Source organism: Drosophila serrata, unplaced genomic scaffold (assembly GCF_035046125.1).
Source record: "Drosophila serrata isolate PLE 108 unplaced genomic scaffold, ASM3504612v1 contig_272, whole genome shotgun sequence".
NCBI classification, from domain to species: Eukaryota; Metazoa; Arthropoda; class Insecta; order Diptera; family Drosophilidae; genus Drosophila; species Drosophila serrata.
The window spans coordinates 6923382-6948057 of NW_028257170.1; the positions used below are offsets into that span (position 1 = coordinate 6923382).

General features: G+C 39.1%; 1 protein-coding gene across 21 annotated transcripts in view; it reads right to left on the reverse strand.

Moving 5' to 3' along the window:
• Positions 1-1370: 1370 nt before the first annotated feature.
• Positions 1371-24676, reverse strand: part of Ae2 (anion exchange protein Ae2) — a 28997-nt gene continuing 5691 nt past the window's right edge. For 4 of the 21 annotated variants that reach the window (XM_020960938.2, XM_086833249.1, XM_086833248.1 and 1 more), the window contains 14 exons: positions 19960-20234; positions 8684-8831; positions 8358-8622; positions 7977-8106; positions 7756-7782; positions 7484-7645; positions 7182-7424; positions 6918-7058; positions 6206-6409; positions 5165-5362; positions 3335-5094; positions 3067-3261; positions 2778-3006; positions 1371-2717 (listed from right to left, as the gene is read on the reverse strand). In XM_020960938.2, the coding sequence (XP_020816597.2) occupies positions 2646-2717; positions 2778-3006; positions 3067-3261; positions 3335-5094; positions 5165-5362; positions 6206-6409; positions 6918-7058; positions 7182-7424; positions 7484-7645; positions 7756-7782; positions 7977-8106; positions 8358-8622; positions 8684-8831; positions 19960-20037 (3852 nt within the window). In that variant the 5' untranslated portion in view covers positions 20038-20234 and the 3' untranslated portion in view covers positions 1371-2645. Of the gene's footprint in view, positions 2718-2777; positions 3007-3066; positions 3262-3334; positions 5095-5164; positions 5363-6205; positions 6410-6917; positions 7059-7181; positions 7425-7483; positions 7646-7755; positions 7783-7976; positions 8107-8357; positions 8623-8683; positions 8832-17010; positions 17511-19959; positions 20235-24676 lie in introns of those variants that run through there. The other 17 variants (XM_020960939.2, XM_086833252.1, XM_086833253.1 and 14 more) reach the window with 11 other exon arrangements.

The window sequence follows — 24676 nt, forward strand, 5'->3', positions numbered from 1 at the left end:
GTATATACATAAGTCGGAGCATGGCGAATCGGTGGACTATATATATATATATATAGTTATATAGTTACCATAGGAACGATCGGGGTATTTATAGAACTATGATCAGTAATTACCTATGACCAGTAATTAACTATGATCATTAATTAACTTTGACCAGTAAGTAACTCTGAACAGTATCTCTGACAAGTACGTAACTATGATACGTAAGTATATGATTAGTAAGCATGTATGATCAGTTACTAACATTGAACACTAATAAACAATGACTTGCAACATTTGTAACACAACACATTTCTGAGACTTGGCCGGCAGCAGTCACTTCGTTCCGGGGATGTTAGAACAAGTTGGGAATCATTGGCACAGATGCGTGAGATTTGTTTTGGAACAAATTTAAGAGAAAGCTTTGAATAAAGCTATGGAGTTATTATTTTATATCATTTTACTATAAGTCGGAGCATGGCGAATCGGTGGACTATATATATATATATATATATAGTTACCATAGGAACGATCGGGGTATTTATAGAACTATGATCAGTAATTAACTATCACCATTAATTAACTATGATCACTAATTAACTATGACCAGTAAGTAACTCTGAACAGTAAGTATCTCTGACAAGTAAGTAACTATGATCCGTAAGTATCTATGACCAGAAAGTATGTATGATCAGTTACTAACTTTGAACACTAATAAACTATGACTTGCAACTTTTGTAACACAACACATTTCTGAGACTTGGCCGGCAGCCGTCACTTCGTTCCGGGGATGTTAGAACAAGTTGGGAATCATTGGCACAGATGCGTGAGATTTGTTTTGGAACAAATTTAAGAGCCAGCTATTTGAATAAAACTATGGAGTTATTCTTCTATATAATTTAACTAGTATATATGTTAAGTCGGAGAATGGCGAATCGGTGGACTATATATGTAGATACATTTATATAGCTGCCATAGGAACGATCGGAGAATTTTAAGAAGAAAAAAATTATAACTTTTCCAGCTTTCAACAGTTTTTCATAATTTTTAATATATATCCATTATTTATTAATCTAGAATTCTGTAAAACCGGACTACTATATCATGTAGCTGCAAACCCAATTATGATCATAAACAATATAAATATAGAGCTAAGTATATCCAAAATGATTCTTCATAAAATTAAATACTACATTTGGATATATAAATCTTTTAAGTACTATGTATAACTTTGGCTCTTTTTTTTTAACTTTTAGAATAAATAAAAAGAATAAAATGTACAACAGATGGGGAAAAATGGCATATCACTTGCTACTTGAGATACAAATTTAGCTAGCTGGCACAATTATTTCTTTATTTATCCCCAATTTATAATAAAACTAAGTAACATCTAAATTTTTTGTAATTTTATTTGAATTTGAATAAACAATACTAGACAACAACTACTTAGAAGTAAGTACAATTTCATACATACAAGTTACATAAAAATAGTTTAGGTTAGGCTCTCAGCTGCGCTCCGCCGATCCGAACGAATATAATCCTTGAAACGTACTATAAGTATATGTAATTATGTATGTAGTACATGCAGTGTATAATATAGAGTCATGTATAAGTACAATGTGTGTGTTTGTTTTTTTGTGTGGATTCATTTGTGGTTTTGTTTGTTTTCAAATACAAAGAAGGCAAAATTACAGCGGCTACTTGGCCCTGGGGAGCGATCCCTTTAGAAGGGAGACCTCCGAGGGCGAAGGGCTTACAACGATTTGTTATAAACAATTGTTCGTTCGTTGGATTTCTCTCCAATCAGATTTAAAGGGAGGAGTTTTAAGTTTTAAGTTTGTTGTTCTTTGTTTTGTGTGTTTGACACTAATTATCACTACGCCAGTTTTGAAGCTAAATAGTTTCGTAAGGTCCTCCTAGTTCTCCATGTTTTTTCTGTGGATTGCTTCGATTTGATAGGGACTAATCCGAGTTTATAGTAATTAGTTTGTGTTTATGCAAATGCAATTATTGCTAATAATACATGCGAAAGAGTCCAACTAAATTAATAACTTTTATCTCTTCTTGTTGGATTTCTTAGTTTTTGTGTGTGCTTGTGATACTGGCTCATCCTCTTAAACATCCTGATTAGTCCAGAGGTAACGCCTTCAACTCACGGGGCAAAGTTGCCCTCAAAAATATGCTTTACTTTGCTTTGATTTGTTCACTGCTCTTCTCTCCCACTGATTCACGTTAATAATCTTAATAATGTATGTCTCTTGATTTCAGTTACAATTTAGGTACACGATTCCCCAGCGAACACGCTTCGTCTTCCGTCCTAGAATCACAAAAGTGCGGACGTACCCGCATATAGCATACATATATATCATGATATACAAATATGGTAACGGTTGGTGGTGGTATTGGTTTCAGGTGTGTGGCGCCTTGTCTCTAAATACTAATTGCAGGTAGTTCGTTAACGCGTTTACACCAGAATTTCGCAACAAATGTATCGCATTTGTATTTTGCATTTATATTTAGCATTAGTTTTGTGTTCTTGTTTCTGCTTTTTTGTTTTTCTATGGCCAGCGTAAAACGTGGCTTGGCATTAATACTTTCAATCTAAACCTAATTAAGTGTCGCCGGATTCCATCCGCCAGGCTGTGGATCCAGTGGGTCAGTGCCTCCTAGGCGGGTAGATTGGTTTGTTCATAGAAGTCGGGCTCATCCTCTGTCTTCTTTGCCTCGCTGCCATCCAACTGGAATATAATTTCATATATTATTAAGTTTATATATAATTTTAAGCTAAGTTAATTTACCGCTTGCAATTCCTCTGGTTTGTAGAGTGCACTCAACTGCATCCGTATGGGCACCATCATGATCAGGAAGAAGGGGAAGGCCAGCGAGAATCTGGATGATTTCACAGTCCAGAGGAGCACCAGGCAAAGCACCTGAATGGTGGTGAACAGATGCAACTTCCAGGGACGCACCCGCTTCACATATGGCGTGGGTGGATAGTGCTTCACCGGCATGAAGTACAAGCGGACTCTGTAAAATGCAAGAATTTAGTAAACTCATTTATCATACTTGGGACTCCCCTAAACTCACCGCTCAAAGAACTGCACTCCACTCATGGAGGCCACACCCATATAAAGGAAGACTCCAAAGAGCACGGCCATGGGTATAAGTCGCAGGAGTGGAGCCATCAGCACCGACAGGCCAATCATTAGGCACACAAAGAAGCCGGACAAACGCTGCTCCTTCACATCAACGATCCTGGGCGACTCGCCAGGAGCATGTGTGCTGTTGGATTATAAAATAAATATAATTAATAAGTTTACTGATATATATTTCATAACATTCAAGGTGAACTCACCGTGACATGATGGTCACCGAGGAGACATGCGTCACCGATCTCACAGTGGCAGCACAATGCCAGGGCATTCCAAACAGACCGCAGGCGGCATTGAGCAGGCACAACAGCACAATGTCCCAGTGCAGACCGGAACCCTTCTTCAGTCCTCGATCCGGCTTGTCCACAATCAGTTCCGAGATCTGAGACTCCATAAAGATGAGGATATACACGAGCAGGGCGGGCACTACGCAGGCAAATGGAATCCACGTTGAGGTGGCATTAAAGCCAATGTACCAGCCACGCTTGGAAGGATCACTGGGCGATAGGCCCTCCGGCACCACCAGCTTCTCCGTGTACACAGCGGGCACCAGGTAATCGACCAGCACAAAGATGGCAATGGAGATGGGCACACCGAAGTCTCCAAGGGCACGGCGTGCATTGCGTCCCAGAAAGTGGGAATTACGGAAGAGCTTCAGGTAGTACGCCACCACAAAAGTGGCCAACGTGAGGATGGTGCAGAAAAGGGCGGTGTTCGGTTGATTCTTGGGCAGCGGTGGCGGTCCCATTGGCATCGCTGTGGTGGAGATGTTCAGAACTTCCTCTGTGATGTTGGCCATCACTGGAGACTGGGTCACATTGAAGAGACTTCCATTGGCGGCATGATCATGGGCAACCAGCGTTGGCGGGGGCAGGTTGTAGTCAGATAGCAGGGGATTCTCATCATAGATCGAGACCAGCTTCATCATTGTTTCCACAATATAAATCAGCGTAATCAAGGCCGAGAAGATCTCCTGGGTGAATCTCGTGAGCAGGCGCACATAGACGCTTCCCTCAAAGGCGGAGACACACAGGGCAATGACTATCAGCCAGATTCCCACATAAACTCTCAGCGACAAAAAGTCAAAGTTGTTCTTTGTACAGAAAACCATGAGAGCCTCGTCGAACAGCAGGAGAGGACCAGTAGTTCCAATGATCACCAGGGGCTGGCAGGAGAGACAGTGGAAGATGATGCCCACCAGGGAGCAAGAGATCAGCGTCTCCGAAATACCAATCCAGGCATGGGTCTTGGCGGAAACGAGACCTCCGAAGGTGATGGCGGTCGAGAGGCAGGCAAAGTACATGAAAATGGTGGCCGCCAGGGTTTCCGTGTTCAGGCCATCCAGGATATCACTCTTGTACATGGGCATGCGGCGCTTCAGGTCATTCCTTAGGCCACCCCACAGACGGTGGGTCTTCTCCAGCGGACTGGGTCGCTTCTTCCGCTTACCATCATCATCATCAGAGCCACCATCACCACCGCCGCCACCATCTCCTCCTAGTCCGCCTGTAATGGCGCCCAGGGATTGCTTCTCCAGCAGCGCCTTCTCCTCATCCTTGCCAATCTTGATCATCTCACTGTCCCGCTTCACCTGCAGGGCCTTGATCTTGCGGGTACGGATCCAATCCTTCTTGGCCTTCAGCTCCTCAAAGGGCAGCAAATCATGACGATCCCAGTTGCCGGGTGGCAGCACAATGGAGTCGTCCAGGAACTCATTGATGGCCGACAGCAGATCCTTGCGATCATCGGCCTTGTAGGCAATGGCGTGGAAGTGTTCGTTGGCCATCAGCGTGGAGATGGAACGACCCACCTCATGGTAGTCCAGATCAAAGTTACGGGGTCCCAGCAGCACGAACATGAAACGCACCGGAACCGGAACCTCTGTCAGGGTGGGCATTAGGACACCCTCTGACAAGCGGACAAAGGCAATCGTTGGCTGCTCCAGGAACTCCACAGCACCAACCTGAAGGAAAGAAGAAAGAAATTTTAGATAAATTGGGATAGAAGATTAAATTATTAATAGTGAAACCTACCAAGACAGTGGTGGCCTCAGCTCCCGCTGGAATCCTCTTGAGGATCGTGTCATTTTGCAGCTTCTTGAGATCCTCCTGCGACGAGGAGTACAGATCATCCTTCATATCGATCTTCAGCTCATTGCTGCGCTTGCTGCCTCCAATCTCGCTGGCCGGCATAATCTTGATCTTCTTGTCATCGGTGCCACCGGACAGGTTCTGTGAATCACACAAATACAATGTCAGTAAGGGGGCTCTTAGGGATTTATCTAATTTCCAAGGGGAACATCAAGCTAGCTCTACATGCAAAAGCTGGTGCCAAACACAGAACACAGAATATCTATATATATCTTAGATCATGCATTTCAACAAGTGCGTTTCTAGAACAGCATTAGGGTTTAGTTTTAAGGGGATATAGAGAGTAGAGTACTTGAACAACACAATCACAATCACAATTGAGAACTTGCCAATCGTGGAGGTGGAGGTGGAGAGAGCACACATAAAAACAGTGGTTCTAAAGGGGGAAGAGGGTCTACGGAACGTGGCTAACATGGTGGGGCTAAAAAGAAACATCGCGATTTCTATATAAGCGCATTTTGGCGGCTGTTGAATCCTTCTGACTCGGTTTTTTGTAGGGGTTTCAGGGAGTGAAATCAGGGATGTATAAGCTTCAATTTAAGTGAAATGAAAAAAATAATATACTTAGAAAGAAATTTCTTAACAACTTCATAATATTTGATAAGTTTTCGAGTTTGTTGTATATAGAGAGTTGTAAATACAATAAGGTTCAATGTCTCATTTGTTAAATCCTTGAAACATGTTCGCAGGAATCTTTTTTAAGCTGCAATGTACCAGCATCTTGTATCTTCAATAGTTTACATTATTTAAAACCCAATTGTTTAAACTAAACATTAATATATAGCTACTCTTGGGATTTATTCCCTTTTCTTCGCAGCCACATCTGTATATCTTTCATTCCCTGATCCCCACCGAGCTTCGAAGGAGTTCTAAGAGGAGAAGGAGATCTTTGTTTTTGGGAGGATTCTTTGGCAAGCTCATTACACCCAAGTAGGACATCGTGGAGTGGCGCCTGTGATCGATGGCCGCTGCGGCAGCTGTGGTGGCAGTGGCCACATTCAGCATGGCAGCCGTTGGCGGGGCACTGGAAGTGACGCAGATGCTCCGCCTGGCCTTGGCCAGGTTACGGGGTGCCTGCTGCTGGAACTGCTGGTGTTGCGAGGAACCATCCGCACCCATCCATAGAAACTTTAGTTCAGAGTTTTTTGTGCATTAAGTATTTGTGTGTTTGTTTTTTGGCGAAATAAATCAAAAGAAATTCAAGAGATACACAAACGATTGGACAAAGCGACGCTTTATAAGTTAACTGAACGATCATGGGCTATATACAATTTGGCTGTTCTTTACCGATTTTGGAATAAGTTGCTGTTGTTGTTGAAGTTGTTATTGTTGATACGATATTTGGATGTTGTAGTTATTGTTGTTGATGTTGGTGTGCGATTGTTTTGAGTTCATATGAAAAGTTATATATGGCAGAAATAGACAAGAGAATAATGACCACGATCATGGGGATTAACAAACTTTTTGTCACACTTTTCACTGAAAGCCAATTATTTATAGCGAACAGGCACGATATTGTCAATAATTAATTATGTTTAATAAATGAATATTAGTATGAAGAGAATGCACAAAAGTGTCAGCGAATGGTATTGATGAGAGCTGAAGAAATGGACTTAAGGATGCATCAGGATCTCACCTGAAGGCTGGTGTAGCTGTTGTACTTCCTCTTGGTGAAGGGCAACACACCTTGGTGCTCATTCACATGACGATGGCGGAGTAGCAGCGAACGCATCACCGAAGGCTTGTCATTGATGTCAATCAGGTCCTCGATCACCATCTGAAAAGGGGTTAAAACAAAGGATTTATATTAGTTTTTCTATGGTGTATATGTATTTTGGTAAATTAAGAAGCACTTGAAGCTCCTTAAATGTATCAGTTATATATTCTAAGAAGTCCTAACCTGTTCCACAACACGATAGGCCACGGCGGGCAGATCCTTCTCGTTAAGGTCGAGCAGGACCACGCCCGTCTCCAGGCAGCGACGCAAGTTGAGCAGCGAATGGAAGGACAAGGAGGCCACATGGGGCTTGCCCCAGCGATCGGAGCCTTCCTCCACATCCTCCTCATACTTGATCCAACGCGCTGTTTCCTTCCACTCCCGATCCTCGCCCACGCCAGTGAGCTCGTCCAGTTGCACAAAGATCTATCAACAAAAAATCATATTAAACTTAACTATAATTAACCTATAAATCATTAACAAACCTCATGGGGACTATGGTCCACCTCGGGCTTCTTGTTGGTAAACGGCGAAATTGTTATTTGGGGCAGCTCCCTTAGCTTGATCGATGAGTGATGAATCTTGTGTCTACGCAGGGCCCTTGGGTCATCCGAACGATGTGATCTCAGCTCATTGAGATCAGCCTCCTATAATGGGTTGGGTGGAAAATAACAAAGAATTAATAACAATACTAAATGTTAAATATGGAAATAATAATTGTTGGGCTAAGGGCACGGCCTAGGATAAGATGGTCAACCTGTTTAGCCGGCATTTGGCCATTTGTCTACAGGTGAGAGAGAGTCCATGTGTTGGCGGTATTTTCATTAATAATAATAATGAGAGTTGGAGAGATACAAGAGCAGGATTTTATTAGAGATGAACTACGTTAAGATGGGTTAATGGATTCAAGGATTTCTTTGGGTTTAAGGGGAGCATAAGGATATTCAATATATTCAAGTGTGTGCTAAGGGTCCCTACCTCCAATGCCGTGTCCTCAGGCTGCACAGAGATGCGACGCGCACCTGCATCACCGTTTTCCTCGAGGGTCTTTTTGGGTTCCACGCTGTCCTGATGTGAGAATTTACGCTGTCTATAATACTGGTGGCGGCTGTAAAGATAATAATTTAAAATTAGTTAATAATATTAGTTTTTAAAATAAATTTCCCTAAGTTTGTTTCAGACAACATTGCGTATACGCAATATTTCTGACAGTCAACATATATTACGTATACGCAGCGTTGCCAAAAGTATTGCATAATTTATTGGCAAACTGTGTACCTTTTCTCTCGTATTTGTTTATGCAAAAATTAAATAATGAATAAAGAAGAAAATATATATTTGGTTTGGGTTGTATGTTACCTTCTTCGGCGTTTGCGTTCGTGCGATTGATCCGTTGGCTGGTCATCATAACTCAAACTGGGCGGGGTGACAACAATCTTCTTCTTGCCCCCAAACTGGACGTGCTTCTCGTCCAACGAGTTATCCGAATGATCACCGTGTCCGGCTCTCTCGGAGACTAGGGGAAAGTCCTCGGGGATATCATCATAGTTCTGGGCATTGTTCAAAGGCTCCGTTTGGCTCTCGTACTCCGAGTCCTCCTCGATGTTCAGATCGTTTGTGCGGACTTATAGATGAACCGGATATTAAATATAGAAATATAGATATTAATTATCAAATGAACCTACTGCTATTCTTCTTTCTAGATCCTATGGGTTGCTGGCTATTATCCTGGAAGGTGGTTACATCAAATTTGTCCTTGCGTGCACTATTGCCGGCAAAGACCTTTTCCATTTCCGAGTCCAGCAGCACTTCGTCGGGATCCTCATTGCCGGACTAAAGGAAAGAATAAATAAGAAAAATACAAAAGATTGAGAAATATTTGTACAAATTGTCGTTACTCAATTGTTCTCATGCGTTTTCGGTCACGTTGTGCATGAGTCAAGTTGGCGCAAATACTTTTCAATTAAGAATCTATAGGAAAAACAAATTCAGACAAGTCACATGACTCGCAGCATTATTGTTCGTCGTCACGAGTCGCAGTCTTTCTGAGTAAAATACAAAACAAACAAACAAAAAAAAAGAAAAAAAGAGGGAAAAACTGTGAACATTAATCATCTACCAGCGGGTGCGAACGTCACGCATTAAGAAACCTCAAGAAGATACAGAAAATAAAAGAACTTGATCAGCCTTCGGTGGATGAGACTCGAACTGGATTCACTGGGCGTTGTTCGTAATTGGTTTTAATCGATCTCAATTGATTTTCATAGTGACGAAGGCATTGATTGCGCACTTCTCTCAATCATCATCATCATAATTTGTGGTATCTTCTGGCAAAACTATTTCTTTCTGGCTGAACCAGAAGCAAAGTAAACTCAATTATTTTCAATTGTCGAGTGGCTATCAGATTACAAATACATGAATTTGTTTATTGAAAATCGCAGAGAAGGTTACAGGGAATTCAATTTCCTCACTTACGGCAGGCTGAGATTTTTCAAAGAAAATTTAAGTTTATTTGCAGAGAGATTTAAAGGATTTGATTACATTTTTACATCATGCACAACGTTCTTGACATCACCTTTAAGACAGTTTCTGCTATAATGTTTTCAACAATCAACATTTTTTGTAATAAAGATAATCTTATTTCCCTCTCTTCATACTCAAATCATAAATATTATAATGGCAGAGGAATTCACCTGCCTGAAAAATTCTAATCCTGCTGGTGTTTTCGTTCACACCCTTCATAATGAACACCTCAAAGTCAGTCAACATATTTTCCCAGGTATTTTCATGTTCAGCTTTAACGACACGTCTTCGGGTGCTCGGAAAAGTGTGTGTGTGTGTGTGTGTATGTGTGTAAGTGCGTACGTGTGTTTTCCCCAGTTGTTTGCTACGTCAACATGGAAATTATCGTATGCTTAGACATACATAAATGCAAATGGAATTAACTAAATGCGATTTCCCTCTGCTTTGGCTCCCCGAAGGACAACAGCAAACTTTCCGGTCAGGTCTGCAGCTGTTAAATATTTAATGCCACCTTTAATACAGGAGAGAGAGTATCCTTGACAATTACATTCACTTCCTGATAAGCCCGAAGGCTGATAAGGGAGGGAAAACAAAAGGCAAAACATACAGAGCGTTTCAGTTTGAGTTTATAAATAGAAAAAATTTAATAACGCTGAGAGCCTGCACGTGGGAACGTCAATGTGTCCAGCAGGAAACAAGAAAGAGCGTTTGCTATCGAATGAACCGACCATGAGATACCCGGTAAACTGCTAGGAAATGTGTTGCATACTTCAAGGACATCGTTAAAGGAATTTTCATTGTCAGAATTTGTTTAAAAAGTATAAATTTGGGTTTGTTAGTTGCTTGTTATTAAATTTCTTTGCTTTATTTTACCTATTTATTTTTGAAGAATATAAACTCACACAGATCTTAAAATTCTTAATAATTTACTACATTTTAATTGTTGTATCTCTACATTGTCCCTACTATAGTATACCCTTTAATTTCTCCACAAATACCCCGCACATAAACCAAAATGAAAGGAAGACCAATGACCAGGTGTCTCTGTGTGTGTGACCCTTGTGTATCTTTGCATTGGTGTTGGTGAGTGGGCGGTGGCTATGGGGTGGCTTTTGCATGTGATAAGCCAAAGCGTAACGCGCCACGTTACGTTAATTAATCGATAAACACTAAGTTCTATGCGTAGTATCATAATGATGTTTTCTATTAATGATCGATCATTATGAAGTTAATGGCATTGCTGATTTACAGATATGACAACAGCAATGGCAGTAAAAGTATTTTGTCATAGGGCCATTAGCTTGATTCCCATCATTCCCATAATGTGGAATAATACCTGAAAAACCACCTATAATAAAAAACAATACAAACAAGTAAATACCACCCACTCTTTAGGTAAATGTTCTAAAAGAGCGTCGCACTTTATGCAGCATGTCAGTGGCGCTTATCAAAATAATCGATGCTATGTTCAGTCCTCTTAACGCCCCTTTAGCCACGCCCACTCTTTCTACATTTTCCACCCCCTTCCGCATTTCCCTTCCCTTTGTCCCACCTTCTCAAAGCTGTCTGAACTGTCAATTTTCGTTTGCTGTTGTTGTTTGCTCAACGTTTCAAAAGCGAGCCAAATGAATATGCACGGGTCACAGCCCAAAATGCACACAGTGGTTAGCCAACAAAATAGAAGCCCAAATGATATCATTTTAGATGGGAAATTTAGGGTGGAAAATTATGATGGAAAATATGTTGAAATATATTAAATACTAGCTGTACCCTGCCACGTTTCTCTGTGGCATATTGTAGTTAAGAGGGCACTTCTGAATACATCAATGTTCCGGCAAAATCATCTTCCTGGCATAAGGTGAAGAAGGCAGTCAGAGTTGTCGCTGGCGGATTCAGGACTCTTTCTTGCACATTTCTTTCTGTGAAATAGATACGTTGACCATTCTCCAAATGGACTGCCAAGTGAACTAAAGCTGGATAGCGTTCATGAATGGGGAACGAACAAATTCTCCATGCAACCTCGTTGCTGCTTTTGTATCTTCCAGCCTGGTATTGAGATATTTCATCGACAACTCGTACTGCATTGCTGTCCCCATTTTCTGCCTGAACACCAAAAACTGCCATATCGCTGCCTTTATTCACGTACTTGCAGATATATTTAATCGATTTCACGGAATTGCAATATTCTACGTTGATGTGCGCTTTGTATGATTTTGACAATAGTGTTGAGTATGGAACCACCCAACGATTGTCTACCTCAATATCACCAATTCTCATGTTTAAAGTTGCCGAAGTTCCTCCATCTTCAGTTGACCGTCTCCTATACAGATGATATCCATCGTCCCCTGTTACGGTGTTGGCTGTAAATGCTCGAGGATATCGCTTGGAACACTTCCCGTCTACCATGCATGGTGAACTTCGGTTGAGGGTACCACATGGGCCATGGATCATGTTCTTGATGACAACTGCATGCAAATCTGTATCAACCTCTGCCCGTGGAATCTCAGCGCATATTACATTGTCAATTTCGTCTGGAGTAATTTTATCATACAGCCAAATCAGTATGTGCGCATGCGGCAATCCTCTCTTCTGCCATTCTACTGAATACATCCAGCACCGCTCAGATCCCAAAACTCCATGTTTCACAATGAAATCCATCAGTGACTTGAGCTTTTGTCTAAAAACACGGGCTGTGATGTCATGCCTATCCCTATATGATTGTCTAGGAAATAACAGCTGAACTATCTCGTCCCAAGCTGGATTGCATGTGAAGGTGATAAATAAGTCTGGACGGCCGTAGCAACGAACATATGCCTGGGCATCTTGAGCATATTCATGCATGTGGCTCGGACTACCTATGTATGAGGATGGCAAAATCGTGAGCTTTCCAACGTTGGTTGTATTACGGTCATTCATCACAGCATCCTGCAAATGGATATATTCCTCGGACCGAAGTTTCTTCTGATTCAATCGGAGGAACAGCAAACGTTGTTTCAATTTTTGCATACATATCGACAATGTACTGATGAAACAACTGACGACATTTCAATATATGATTGCAATCGGTCCTCCGAACCATTAACCTGTATGAGTAAAAGTTCATCGCGCAGCCGCGTCTCTCGGATGGAGGCCCGTTCTTCGTCAGTCATATTCGTAATCTTACGTCTTTTTGCTTCTGTATTGCGAATACGACGACCCAATCTCGACTTCTTTGGTGGCATGACTTCGTTTCTTACTGAACCTGAACAAAAAATAAAATTTGTATCTCCAATTTCTTCTTTCAATATATTTTTAATGTTTGACAGGAAATGCTTTGATTTGCTTGTAGAGGGCGCAGCAGTAGGGGCACGGGGAAACGCTAAAAAAATAGATATATTCGCAACCGCAGATAAGCTATCAACATCAAAAGTAGTCAATAACCGAGCTGGAACCTCAACGCATGTTCTCTAAAAATTTGGGCATAAACGGTTCAGAACTTTTCAGGTTTCTTCTTTCAATATGTTTTGAATGTTTGACAGGAAATGCTTTGATTCAGCTGGCTGCCTGTAGATGGCGCAGCAGTAGGGGCACTTGGAAACGCTAAAAAAATAGATATATTCGCCACCGCAGATAAGCTATCAACATCAAAAGTAGTCAATAACCGAGCTGGAACCTCAACGCATGTTGTGTAAAAATTTGGGCTTAAACGGTTCAGAACTTTTCGAGTCTATGAAGGATGTAGACACGAACAGAGCATTTTTATATATATAGATAATGGAAATGTATGTTGTTCCAAGGCTTATAATTGGTACGTATTTTGTATTATTTTATGAGGCCGAAATTGTTAAAAGCAAAGTGTTTAAAAATGATTAAGAAGCTGGACTTGAAGACTTCATATAAAATAACATTTATTTATAAGAAGTCTATCTTAAAATATTAAATGTTATTCATTCATTTATATAGTATCATTCTACAGTAAAATTTACAATGGAAAAATAAGTTGGAAAATATGTTTAATATGATGGAAAAGTATGTTGTTAGAAGGATAATAACTTCCATGTATTTTTTACTATTTTACTAACCCGATAAATTAAGTGTTTAAAAATTATTTAAAGCAGGAGAGTTGCTATATATAAAGAAAATAATAATATGTAGTTCGAACTAGTAGTATACGAAGTCTGTCTACTATATTCATTAAATATTTCATTTAGTTTAATAAATAAACTTGCAAAATACTCTTGCAAAATGAAATAATGAATTTGAATTCCAGAAATAATTACCACTTTACCCATTCAAAATGAAACCACACTCAGTTTGCTTAACATATTCCTAACTCTACAAAAATATATTTCCATTCCATTAAATATTTTTCTTTACTATTTCCTAAAGTTCTCAAGGATTTCAGATTGCTGCACCTATTCGAGTGGCAATCGTTGTGCGCCACAGTCTAGGGCCACAAAGCTGGGCGTGCATGTAAGCAGCTCACAGTTTTCTTGGCCACCATTTGTCCCATCCTTGCTGCTCCTGCCAGCTTCATCTCCATCTTCTTGGCTCCTACTACTACCCACCACCTCCAAGTTGAGGCAACAATAAGTCGCTACGAGTTCGTTGAAGAGTGTTTCTGATGTGATTTGACATCAAGAAATGCAAGTGAGCGGCGGCACGTGACTTATGTACGAGTCATAAGCGAGTTAGAGTCGGGTGTTCGTGGCCTAAACAACTTTTTGCCGAGGGGGTTTCCAACTTGCCAAATTGAATCAAATTGCGGCTAAAGCGAAACTTGTTAAGATTTTGCGCCAAGCGAGTTGCCAACTGCTGTTGTCAACGCAGTTACAGCCACAGCCACTGTCGGAGTGAATAACTTTCTTTTTGCACTGCGGATTAAAAGTTTGTCTTTGGGGATATATCGCGTAACTTTGTATTTATTGGAAAACTGTTTGAGTTGCCATAAAAAAAAAGGAGAGAAAGGAAAAGATTTTGATGGAACGAGTATGTGGAAAAAAGTGAGGTAAAACCGAAAGATTGCCAAAGTTACGGAGGGTCTTAAAAAATATAAAAAACTCAAACAGGCTGCTGGGTACTTGAAAAGTTTTTTAAACCCTGTCAAAATTAATATTTTTTGGATGTTTTTCTAAGGATATAAACAGGGATATGTTACTCTGCTTGATATAGATATTATTTAATGTTTGTTACAGATAACTCCAATTATGAACTCTATTATAGGCTGCTCTTTCTAGGAGTGCCCAATATCTGTTCATAACAAAGTTTTCCATGTTTGAAATGGTATATTTTTTTTGTATAAGCCAAAACACCGAAACCGTTTAGCTTTACATTTAACTTGTGACTTGTGAGTTGGATATATTTATGCATGTATACATAAAACTTTTTTATTTGTTTGCCGTTGTCGAATTTTTCCATGGCCCGTGCATAATTTGGTTGATTTCGAGTTACCCCGCTTTTCTTGTTGCTTCTTTTTTATATTTTACTTTATTTTTTGCTGTTGTTTGTTTGCACAAATTAACGATGCTTCTATAACGCTTTTGTCCGACTGTCAGCCGTTTGGCTGGCTTTTCGTGTGTTGGTGCGGCGGGTGTATCTGTGTTAATTTAATGTGAATTCCGCAGCGGAAATGCTCGCACAAGCAGACTGACAATCGGTATGGAGACGCGCGGGGAGGGAAGTGTCAGAGGAAAAGGGCAGCTAAGGAAAAGCGGAAAATGCGACGACAGGGGGAGGGAGGGGCAAGAGAGAAGACAGGAGGTCAGTGAGACGTACACGTGCAAAAGGTTAAACTGGTCATTGTGCGGAGGCAAAGGCACAGGCGTTAAACTTGCGTCGTAAACGCAATCTAGTGATGGGAAATCATGCTGACAACGCTCCTCATCCGACATTTGCCTCTCTATATGTCTATATATCTATATATCTATGCCTCTATATATCCACACTTTGCGGCTCTAAGCTCTCACAATAGAAAAGTGTTGCATACTTCAAGGTCAGCGGGTTGGCGTTGTGTGTGATATCTTTGGGTGTGTTGTGTGGGTGTGAGGGCTTAGTGGGGTTTGTGGGTATGCAATAAATAGTTGAGGCCTGCTCTATTTATTATCCTGTGGCCCGGAACTGAATAGAAAATATTCCTGGGTATTTTATGAGAATTTCGCCATTAATAGCTTTTCCTTATAACCTGAACTTTATAATGGCTTTCGCAGCTGTTGCTGGAAAATGTAATCCATTTATTAGGAATCTTCTCACTTAATATGATTACTGATTATAGAAAAAGTATAATTATATTTAAATTGATAATAATAATCTGGGAAATGCAAGCGGTTTTACAGGTTAATATATTAACTTCTGAAGGCATTTAATCGGAATTTCGTATTTAAAGTAAAATCTTTAAAAGTTTAAAGTTTTCTATTAAAAAAGATAGTAAAAATAAGCATATAAATCTTACAATATTAATTTTCTGAGACGACATTAATGAAAATTTTTATAGCTATCATATAACTTAAATGGTTGATTTAAAGAGAATTTTAAATAGTGTAAAATATACTAATGGAAGGGAGATCTTTACTTTCAAATGAAATCTTAATTACAATTAGGTTAGTTTTCTTAGAAAATGAAATGTATACATTTTTATTCTTTATTAGATTTTTGTAAGGACTAAAAACCTAAAGCAACCTTTAGCTTATATAAGCAAAAACTTGCATTGAACTTAAGTTGAGACCCAACTAACTTTGGCGCCTTGAAAGAAAACTTACTCAAAGTGAAAACAAGTCTGTTTACAGGTGTGTGTTAGTGTGTGTGTCTTGACATCAATAATGCATGAACTGTTAAATAATTCAAAACGTTTTTATAATGCAGACAAATTGGAAACACGAAACCGCACAAATCTCATTCATTCATTCAGTCAATTTATACATTCATCAATCCGGCAAACCGAAATGAAGCTCGGTTATTATTAGAGGAGCTGCTACCTCACTTTCTTCGTAATTTTTAAGATGCCACACGAAAAGGCACACAACACCTTTTGGTAACATCTATATATATAAATATATACATATACATATTTTTAGATATATATATCCTTGTAACCGCAGACACACGTGTGTGTGACTCCTGTCGCTTTGGGGCAACATTACGGTAACATTTCGGCATTTTTCACTGCCTCAGGAGCCATTTTATTGCCCCAAAAAGTATGCAACAACCAAAACGAATTTCCTCTTGAAAATTTGGGTATATTTCGGGCTCACACACACAGCCACACAACAAACAAAAAGGCCAAGTCACTTGTTGTGCCCAGCTGCCAACAGCAAATATCTTCTAATTTTATGAAAGAAAATGAAAAATATAATAAATTGTAAGAGACTGTGTGTGTGTGTGTGAGTGAGAGGCCTTTTCGGGTAGCTTTTGAACAGAAAATTTTCAAGGTTGTGGGTGCTCTTGAAAAGTTTTTTTTTATTAAAATTAAGGATCAAACATAGATAGAATTATACTATGCTATGCAGAAGATTACCTGGGGCACTTGTGAAGTCTTAGAATGAATTTTCCGAATATCAAATCACTCTTGTTTCGTAATAGTTTTAGTTTTATATTGTTTCTTTGCTTTTTTGTCAAACTTTCTGCCTGTTGCACTTTGACCCACGTTTGGGACTTTACGTTTTTTGTTATTATCACTCTCGCAGGGAGCACGCGTTCCTTGCTGCGGAAAGGCTGCCCAGCAAATGAGGGGCACCATGGCACTTGGCCAAGTTGCTGCTGCTGCTGCTGCTGCTGCTGCTGTAGCTTCCACCTGGTATTGCCACTGCGCAGGCGTTTGGCCAAAAGCGCGCGTATAACGGTAGCACACACATTCGGTACACGGCATGTCCAACGGCCTCCCGCGCTCAGCTGGCAGCGCTGCAGCGTTTCGGCCACGCTCAGCTGATTCTCAGGGCCACTACTACTACTGCCACTAGGGCCAGGATGCCGCCAGGATATGCCACCCCCTGCTGCTGACGTAAATTGCAATGCAGTCCTGGCCAAGACAAGAGCTTTTGGCCCAATAGAAAGCTTTTGTGCTGCTGCTCTCCTGCACTACTTTTATTTTTCGGTGGGAAGGCTGTGCATAATTAATGGCAAAGCTTTATCCTCGCAGGACACCAACACGACGAATGATGGTCAAGGCCGCTCAAGGCCAACACTTAGTGTTTTGTATGGAAAACCATGGCGGGAGGAGAGGGATGTAAGTGAGGCCTTCGTGTGTGTGTGTGTGCGAAATAAAGCTTTATTTTTTTGTGCGCCTTGCACCAAAAATCTATTCACTTGATGGCACTTTGAACGGCTAAGCCAGAAACATTAAGGCTCATTAGCCAACCGACGATGTGTGTGCATGTGTGTGTGTGTATTTTGGGTAATTAGCGATAACAGTCGAGTTGTAACGGCTAATTGAGTTATGTGCCTGTATACAATGCGGCTCAAGATGATAGCACCCCTCAGGGGGGTGCTGAATTATGCAGTGCCATTAACCATTAAAGTTTATGTAATTGATTGATTGTTGCTTTCGCTGTGTAATAAGTATTTAACAACTATCAAAGAGTGAATATGGTGGCAAGGGGAGTAAGGTCAAGATATTTAAGGTGATTATTATGATTCTATTTGAGTAATAAAACTACTTTATTGGGAATAATTATAGTTCTGTCTGAATTTAAACTTTATTCCATATATGGAGATTTTTTAAATGTATCTATGCTATTTATTTACTATATTATATCAACACAATATTGTATAGAGTATTGTTTATAGTATACTTTGTGTGACTAGGCATTTACTAAGCTTTTAGAAAACAGCAACTTGAATGCTAATTTCATTGCTTTATGCAAAGTGTAAAGACTTAAATAATTGCTAAATAAATGCATACACTTAATTTTTTTCTCTTTAAATATTTTGCAGTTTTAGAAGATTATTTAGTGATTATAGTTACCCAATAATACTCTAACTTACTTTCTTTGCACTTATTTTTAATATTTAAGCGTGTGCTTGAAATGCAATTTCATTAATAAATAATTTCGACTGTTCCCACTTCTTTCTTTATATTATACAAAATTATTAAAACAACATCTATAATTTAAATACTGCCTTGAAATAACTCCTTTGGCCTTAAACTAAGTTTAGTTACAGCATAAATCATGGCATACTTTGTGGTGCAATTAAGTTAATTGAGGCTCCCACACACACGCGTGGCTACTGGATGCTTTCACCTGGCCCAGGTGTCAATGAATTGACTTCGATTACAATTTCCCATTACAATTACAATTGCCGCTGCTACTATTACTTTTCATTGTCAATGTCAGCCGCCGCACAGTTTGCAGCCTTGACCACGACTATTGATTTCCTGTTCCCTCAGAGTGTGTGTGCGAAGAGTGTGTGTACGTATAAGATAGCTTCATTTGAATGCTCTATACATGTATTCAGAATGTCTAACTAGCTTCCTGTTACCGTTATTGCTGTATTTTTGTGTCAGTTGCACAATTAAAATGCGTTAGCATTTAGCCTTTAAGCTGACAATATGCTGTCGCCCTCCATCGACAGCGCCACACACACTGCGTATACGTAATGTGTGCAAACAACTGACAAAATACGACAAAAAACGAACAAAGGCGGCACTTTCGCATGAATGAATGCATGCATGATTAGGCGATCTAATCTAAGTACTCGCACGCGAATTCGAAATTGAAATCGAAGCTGAAGCTGGAGCAACTGAGACTGAAATCGAAATTGAAACTGAAACTGAAACTGAAACCGAAATCGATTTACTGGAAACTGGTTTCTAAATTGTGTCACTCGGTAGCTGGCGGGCATTTTGCCGGTGCCCCAAAATACAACATCAACAACAAAAGTATGAAAAATAAAATAAAAGCACACGGAAATGTGTAGAAAAGTAAACAACAGACAGAAATCAATAACAATTACTTGACATTACTTGCGGCTTGCGAATGAATTATTCAGAAATTGGCAAAAATTAAGCAAAACAAAAAATAAATACTTTTAAAATGTGATTTATTTGATGGAAAACTACCAGCGATAACGGCACAAAAAAATATATTAATTTCGGTATATTTATTGTTATTATTATTTGAGTTTTGCTTTACACTAATGTCGCTGGAGAACCTTGAGTGAGTAAAAGTTGTATCGGTATCATCAGTTGGCCGGCATGAGCTCATTCCCCTCCACTTGCCTAATTAATTTTCCCAACCAAAACTCAATACATTAGCTGAGTTTATTTATAGTTAATCTATCTGTAATATATATGGTAAGTGATGAGTGCATTTAATCATAGTTTTAGGGAGAAAAACTATACTCCAAGTATTTGGATCTTTGCTTTATAATTTCCTATTCTTTGCTTAAAATTCCAGAACTACAAATTAGATTTCTACTTTTGGAAAAATAACTCTATAGTATATTAAATTTAATATTCTTAACTCACCTTCTTTTTGGTATTAAATCCCAAAAATGATAATTTGCGGACATTATTCTCCCTGCCGCTGGCCGAACTGAAGCTCATTTTGAATGTTGGCTTCGCTCTCCTTTACTTTAGTTTAGTTTTAATCAAATCCAAAGATTTTGTAGGGTATTTGTGATGCCTATTTGATGATCAGACAATGCAAGGGCATTGAGGTGCTCGGCGTGATTTTGGTGATTTGCTGCGGCCACTGTGGATGCTCTAAGAATCTCGGCATTCGGGGCAGCGAATTCAACGCCCTGCAATTTAAGAAACAGAAAAAATGAATATATAGATATATAGAAAATTAAGAAAAAGAAAAACAAGCGGGTGCTTGGAACGCAATTTCATTAATAAATTATTTCGACTGCTTGTTTTTTTATTGTTTTCATTTTGTTTTTGTTTTTTGTCTCTCTGCTTAAGGCGGCCAATTGAAAGCGATGCCGCACAATAATATATAGAAGTGTAAGTACCAAAAGCAATAAAAACCATTCGACGCGACTCAATTAAAGTCAAATGGCAGCCACACGCATAGCAAGGAAGGCGTTGAATGGGGGTCTAGAGGGGGCTAAATAGGGGCTTAGAGGGGGTTTTATAGGGGCTAAGAAGGGGGACCCATGAAGCACGCGACTTTCGTTGACGGCTCGTGATCAATTTGCGTTATTTGAACACTCAATTATTATTCGGAGGAAAAGGCGTCGAGTGTCTTCAAGAAAGTGAATAATATAAAGGCGAGTGCGGCGGTACTCTTTGGCTCTGAGATCGCTCACTTAACGATCAGCATCTTTATTTCATTTCAAATACTTTAATTGATACACTGACCAAATAAATCTATAAATATTTTCTGATTTTGATTGTATAGCTAATAGAAGTTTTCGGATTCTAGAGAACAAATATTAACCATTTTACGCTGCAATTATTAAATATTCCGTAGTGAAAATTAATTGTTAACAAATATTTGGATCTAAAAATGAAAAATTAGATCTTATTTCTATAAAATCCTATTTTTTCAAAGAAAAATACTGAACATTTTAATATTTAATTAAGTTGTAATAACTACATCCCCTTTTAAAGACATTACCTAACCTAAGAAATGATTTTAACATATCCCAAGCTCTCTTTAATAATTTCGTAATCCAACTATTAGAATATTTCTATCATTTTCCCTGTGCACATTCACAGATCTCTTCAATCGCTTTTTAATTCCTTCGTAACGCGACAGCTGACAGGAATTGAAACTGAAATTTATGTTAATTATAGACTCTTGCTAACCCTATATTTGTGGTTATATGTAACTGCCCCTTCGATTTGGGGCGTGGCAAAGCGTTGAACCTAAACGGCAATCAAGCGGGAATCGAGCACACAAACAAGGACAATGGCCGGGAGTTCACTGTTAAATGGTTCGTGTCCGCAGGTCCTTAATAATTCAGTAAGCACCTTTTTTTGAGGGTAGAAACACCAGGCCGAGACAGACCAAACCAGACTGGGTGGTAGGACAAAGGCAAACGGCAAACGGCAACAAAACTTGCACAAATTCAATTAGGCATTGACACTGGCCAAGGCCGCTGAACGTTTACACGTCGGCGATATCGCGAATCAAAAGGTACTCGCAGACCGGATACGGATATGGGCGACCACGGCGGATACGCGATATACAGGACACCGACGAGGCTTGCTCCGTGGCGAACGAATGCCGTGTGAACCTGTTGCCGCTGCGAATGCGCTGATTTATGCGAGCTTCTAGCTTCTTTCTTCGAAAGTGAGTAGAGTGAGCCGGCGCACCCGAAGTATTCACGAGTCCACCGAGCAGCGCCTCGTCTCGCATCGTATCGTATCGTATCGTATCGTATATCGCGTAGACAATCCAACATGAGTCTCGTGCTTAGACACAGCGACTTAAATTAGCCCCTTTTACTAACTTACTGATACCCTATACTAAAGGTTAAAAGGTTTGTATGGGGATTTTCTATCTTATAAAGAACATTCAATTAATCCATGATAATTTCAGATATATAAGATTTATACATCATATTTCATTGATACTGACTTTGGAAAATGTGGATCGAATACTAATCCCTTTTATTAGTTTTAATATAAAATTAGCATTTTATTTTTATATCAATTATTGTAAAAAAAATATTATAATATATCCCAAGATACTTTATGTATGTAAAAATCTGTATATTTCATAAAAATTAAAAATGTTTTGAAGTCGATCAAATCATCGAAAGTGTATAAAAACCTCTTCTTGAGTAAAAACCAGAATTTCCTTTCGCTTCGTTTTATTTTCTCTATAGCCACAAATTTTCACTTGGCCGCGTTGATTATGTAAGAAAATGTGACTTGACTTTGGCTACGAATTTCCAGGCGGGGGCAGAGGAAGGAAGGTGGCTTCGAGGGTCTCCAGTTTGCCATGTGCCTTGGATATTCCGTCTTGTTTGCCATATGTTCTTCGATAAAAAATTGATGTGTCTCCTCCGTCTGAACGTGGATTAAAGTTAAGTTGTTGAGTAAACAAAACTTTTGGCTTTTGGCAACCTTGATATTGCCTTTCTGATGGGGGGTGGCATGTTACGGTAAACGCTATTAACTAATAAAAGGATTTTCAACTTTGATCAATGGCTGAACACGGACAAATAGACAGATAGGTTGGCAGGGAGGGAGGCAGGCGGAAGAAGCACTTTCAAGGTTGTTGAATAAATATTTGCACCCCCCAACATAGCTTCGCCCCACAGAATTTGTTTGTAAATCCTTTAATTGCTTGCTTTATTATATAAATATATTTAGATAACTTTGGTAATTTTATTGTTTACTCTACGATTTAAGTTAGTTAATACTGTTGTTATAACTTCCTGTGCAAAATGTTTATTTATAGAAAGGAAAACAGGATTTATCCTTTGGTCTTTAAGCTTTGATAAAGACGAATTAAAGGTATTAAAAACTATATAATAAATGCTTACATGATTCTCTCGAGTTAACGGAAACTTCTTATGATATTTCCATCAAATAATCTTCCAAGTTTATCACCTATATTATAATTAACTTGAAATAAAATAAACCAAGCCATTTTAGCCATAAACATACATCCAAAACTGTATCTATTTTCGTATTTCATATCTCAACTCAGCTGATTTTCCCCATTTTCTGGCTACGATCGATCTTGAATCGTGGATCGCGTGACGTGTTGGCCAAATTCGATACGATAAAGTGCACGTAGACGGGGGAAAACAAATAAATTTACACATTTTATGGCACTCACAAGGGAAATAAACGACGGGATGGATGGCAGGGCGGCAGTTGCATGTTATCAAAATTAGAGGCAACTTAAAACTTATAAATACAAGACGAGACAGTTAGAGGCAAACAAAACACTGTCCATAAAATCCCCAAAAGGTGTTACAATTTAAAACCCAATAGAAGTTATCAAAAGGGAAACGGAGACGGAAGGGGGCCAAGATACAAAAAAATTAACGTGGTGATCAATTTTATGGGTTCATTAGCGTGCGCTGGCAAAATGACGCCAAACGATCGATCGTACGACGGTGTGGCTTAATTTTGATTTAAATTATTGTTTGTATATGAATATATATATGTTTACTTATACACTTTCGTTGCGATAAACGTTAGCGGGTATCAGAAAAGTACCGCCTACACCTACTTGGTGGCTTTATCAGCTAGTCCTCCCTGTGCGAGCCATTCATTTCTCGATTCTGATTCCGATTCCGATACAGATTCCGCTTTCAATTTGTTAAAACAATTGACAGTAATGTATGGGATTCACACTGGGGCGGCAGTGTCTCGCTGTCTGCTTCATAAATTATCAAATTGTCTATTACGTGTCGAGTTCCGAAATTGATTTCAGACACGTCAATTAGCCGCCTGCCCATTGATGGATGATGAAACGGGCTACAGGGCTTTAAATAGCTCGAATTGCTTATGCAACAGTCAGGGGAACTTGAAATTTAGTATTTTATCAGCTTTCAAAGTCTCGTGCAAAGTTTTCCTATTAACGAAATCTAACCAGATTTAACTTGCTTGCTGTCAGTCAGCTGCAACAGCTGCAACTCGGTATTAATATTGCATTGAAATCGAGAAAGCTTGTATCTACAATATCTTGGAAAATCTTCTAACATGTAAAATAATATCAAATATAAAAGAAATTGTATATATATATTATCAAAAATTGTTTAATTTACAGTACTTTATATTTGAAATATTACAATTTTTCTTTTCCTTTTTTCTGTATTCTATTCTATCTAAACTTTAAACACCTTTTAGATAAAGAGAACATAATGTTTATAATATTTCTTAATATTAAACCATTTTTATTCAACTTTAAATATGAATTCCACAGTCCTTTAAAGAGAATTTTTTACCCGATTCCTATTGATTTCTCACAAAGATTAAGTCGTTTCAATAGTTTCTCTAACTATTTGAATTTGTAATCTGTAATTCTGTTTACTTATTTCTGTAATGTTTATATGCATTCCCTCTATTTCCTATTTACATTTTTCTAAACTGATAAAATTCTATAAAATGAATGTGACTATATCCCCCAAGTTTTTCTATATTCTACAATACCTTCTGCTGAAAATGCCACACAATTTACATTCACGTGCTGCCGCCGATTGGCGAACAAGTTGGAAACCGGTTTTTTCGGTCGGCCAAATTGCAACACACATAACACACACACGCCACACAC